The sequence below is a fragment of the Octopus sinensis genome, linkage group LG17, assembly GCF_006345805.1.
Source record: "Octopus sinensis linkage group LG17, ASM634580v1, whole genome shotgun sequence".
NCBI lineage: Eukaryota > Metazoa > Mollusca > Cephalopoda > Octopoda > Octopodidae > Octopus > Octopus sinensis.
The window spans coordinates 6,831,564-6,835,288 of record NC_043013.1 but is presented as its reverse complement, the minus strand read 5'-3'; the positions used below and the strand labels follow the sequence as shown (position 1 = coordinate 6,835,288).

Here is a 3,725-nt window from a genome sequence, read left to right as displayed (position 1 = left end):
GATGGAGGTTGTCAAGAGAGGTTGGCGAGAGAGAATGAAGTCTTTCAAGTTTAAGATCGAAACCAAGAAAGTGCAATAATAAGGTTTAGCAGTTCAAAACTGTGAGTAGTGAAATGCAGAATTAGGTCCGCTGATTGTGAGAATCAAATATTGATTGCATTGCTAAAAACTAACAACTGTAAATGCAGGTGCTATGGGTTATTTCCCTTGGGTGCTTAAACAAAAAAAATATTGTGCAGGTGGTATGGGTTATTTCCCTTGGGTATTTAAATAAAAAATATTAGTTATACGTAGTAAATATAAGGATCCCTTCCAGGGGCCCTGTTATCGATTTTTTTTCAACAATCTAAGTATGTCACGAGGTTTCCCGATATTAGTTCTACTCATGTGTCAAGTTTCATCAAAATTGATAAAATGATGTTGGAGGAATTAGGTAACAAATCCACAAACAAACACACCCACAGACAGAATTTTCCACATGTAGTAGATGTAGAGTACCACTTACATAGAAAGCCATGAAACTATAATCCAAGGGAGATAAATCTGGAGTGCATAACACAAATAACTCAAAGCTTGTTGGTTCCCACATGACCATTCACTTTCACCCATTTTTGACAATCAAAAATATTTGAATTGACTTGAAAATTGAGAGGATTTATTGCTTGACTGTTATGCCAAACCAACTATTATAAAAAAAAAACAGCAAACAAGCCAGGAAATATACTTCAAATATTCACCTTAATTCCGTAGCCTCTGGTGTCCTTCAAAGTAAACCGTTTTCCGTACCCTCCATCACCGATGAAAAGAACAGTTTTACCTTTCACCAGAAAACGTTCGGATCTTGAAATCATGGTATTCACCAGTTCTTTGACAACTTCTCCAAGTTTGTCTCTATTGATGAATTCATTAATTTGGCAGTTTTTCAGGCAATCACGTCCATTCACTTCAATTAACACAGGTTTGAATTCTGACTGAGTTTTCTGCACTAAAAAGTCAAGTCCTGAAATTTTGAATGAAGATAATAAACTAAGTGTTCAGATCATTACAAATATAGATGTAAAAGAATGGTGTGTGTGTGTATATTTATGTGTTTATGTAAATACATGTGATGGCTAAGGTGCTAAACTCTTATGGGATTGTCATAAATGTGTGGTTTTGTACAATTCACTTATAAATACACACAAGTGTGAGTGACAACACACGAGCTTCAAGTTCTATGTCCCCTTCGCTATTACAATATGGTTCCAATGACACGATATGAGGCTATCAATCACTATGCAAGACTGCTGCATTTTCTGCTCAGTTTCATCATCATCATCATTTAACGTCCGCTTTCCATGCTAGCATGGGTTGGACGGTTCAACTGGGGTCTGGGAAGCCAGAAGGCTGCACCAGGCCCTGTCTGATCTGGTAGTGCTTCTACTGCTGGATGCCCTTCCTAATGCCAACCACTCCGTGAGCATAGTGGGTGATTTTTACATGCCAGGCGAGGCTGGCAATGGCCATGATCGGTTGGTGCTTTTTACATGCCACCGGCAAAGAGGCCAGTTGGGGCGGCACTGGCAACAGCCAAGTTTGGATGGTTCTTTTACGTGCCACCGGGACTGTTACCACAACTACAATTTCCATTGATTTTTGAGCAATTTCGATTTCAAAGAAAAATTATTGACAAAATAAGAATCAATCTATGATGTTTTATACTTTACCAATTATATCTGTCTGAGCACCAATTCCACCTCGTTCGTCTTCGTTAAGTGTGTCCTCAAAGGACATGATGGCTTTCAGAGTCCGTTCAGACATGCTGATCAGCTTGTTCTTGATGACTTTTATATTTTCTTCTGAGACATGCCAAGTTTTGAGAGATGCTTTCAATGACTGTGGGACAATATAGTCTTGGTTTATTGACTTGGAAATGCCACAGACAATCTGAAAACAATGAAAAGGTTTGTTTTACCAAGAAAAGGAAGAAGTACCAATGGTGGTAGGAGTAGTGGTTGCTTCTTACCTCCTACTACCATCATTATTGTTTTGCATGATCAGATTAAAGCTGATCTAATAGTGCATTCTTGCGGTGAGGGTTGACCAAACATAAGCAATCACATATATAATCACACACACACTACATATATCTCAATCACATACACACAAACAGTCACACATATATATGTATGTATATAAGTATATATATATATATGAAATACAAAATGGGACAAGAACGCAAAACATCCAGACAGCTAGGTGATACAAAAAGGGACAACAAAACATCCAGATAGACGATACAACAAGAACAAGGATGGGTCATTCAAAGCCCTCTATCCGCAGTCAAGTACCAGATTATCTTCTCAATTTCGGCTGATTATTCTTGAGATTGCTTCAATCTGGCCAGCCCCGAGGAAAAACTAAGCTAAGAGCATTAGATTCCTTGGAAGAAAGTAGCGAATGTATACAAAAACAAGGACAAAAAAATCGGACAAAGTTACACAAATATAAATACAATAAAAATACAATATAAATAATAACAGAACATAACAACAGGTGTCTTTCGACTACATACATACATACATAAAGACATACGTACATATCCTTACATACCTGCATATATACACACAGACACAAACGTAGACATACCAACAGAAAGAAACTAGCATATATACACAAATGCATAAACTTACATTCACATAAACATATTATACACACATGCCTGCACACACACACTTAAATAAACACACCAGATGTATATTCCCAAATATACATTTTCTTTAAACAAACAATGGTATGTGATTTGAGTAAGCCTTGGTTTCCATCTCTATCAGGCCAAGTCACCATGTAGAGATTCCCTTGTTGGTTTAATATTATTGGTTAGCGCGAGTTTAGTAAAAAATAGAATAGATAAAAATAAAAAGACTGCTTATTAGCTTATTAGAGCCCTTTGTTGTTTTAATGTTTTGTGGACAACTTGTTTTTACATACATGAGGATTCATCATGTACAGATATTAATATGGATTGGGTATTGTTGTGATATGTTGCAAATGTTACAAAGTCAAACAAACTAACCTTTGACACATGTGGAAGGTCATCTGATGTTCGACATACTGTTGTTCTAACACGAAAGTTGTAATCTGTTTCAATATAAATAAATAGATGCAAAATAAATAAAGTGAAATAATACTTTTGATTTGGGGGTGAGAGAGAAATAAGATATTGGTTTATAACACAAGCAGAAGGCCACAGATTTGGGATGAGTCAGAGGATAATTGATAATTTGATTATTAACATAAGCACATATGTAGTGGGGCTCTGAAAGGGGTCTTAGGGAATAGTCCCTGCCTTCCTGAGCCAGTTTTCCACCACATTTGTTAAAAATCATATTAGAGACCTTGGTCTTGAGACAACTCATGTCTAGAAACTGAGGTTGGGGGTAAACAAGGGCATGCTTTCCATAGAAAATCCAGCTCCAAGAAAGCCTCATGATAGCAAAGGAGAAAGGGCACCAGCCAACCCAACGGTTGGGATGAGCTGCACCTGAAAAAGGAGGACAACCAAAACCGGGAAAGATGGCTTTGAGGTAGATCCAGCCACCCCCGTTAACAGGGATAAAACCTGGATTTAAAAAACTGGATAATGATGATGACATGGTCAGATATTTGGAGGAAGTAGACAGTCGGTAAAAGTGACTCAAGTTCTTAGTTTATTGCCTCTCAGAAGAACCATGTCCTGAAAGAGA

The 3,725-nt window shown here is 37.3% G+C and overlaps 1 protein-coding gene across 4 annotated transcripts in view; it reads right to left on the bottom strand.

The window, feature by feature from the left end:
• Positions 1–373: 373 nt before the first annotated feature.
• The window catches only part of LOC115220869 (carnosine synthase 1-like), a 33,063-nt gene continuing 29,711 nt past the window's right edge, over positions 374–3,725 (bottom strand). For all 4 annotated transcript variants that reach the window (XM_029791047.2, XM_029791050.2, XM_029791049.2 and 1 more), the window contains exons 6-8: positions 3,056–3,120; positions 1,707–1,926; positions 374–1,000 (exon numbers count right to left, since the gene is read on the bottom strand). In XM_029791047.2, coding sequence (XP_029646907.1) covers positions 726–1,000; positions 1,707–1,926; positions 3,056–3,120 — 560 coding nt within the window. In that variant the 3' untranslated portion in view covers positions 374–725. The remainder of the gene's footprint in view (positions 1,001–1,706; positions 1,927–3,055; positions 3,121–3,725) is intronic.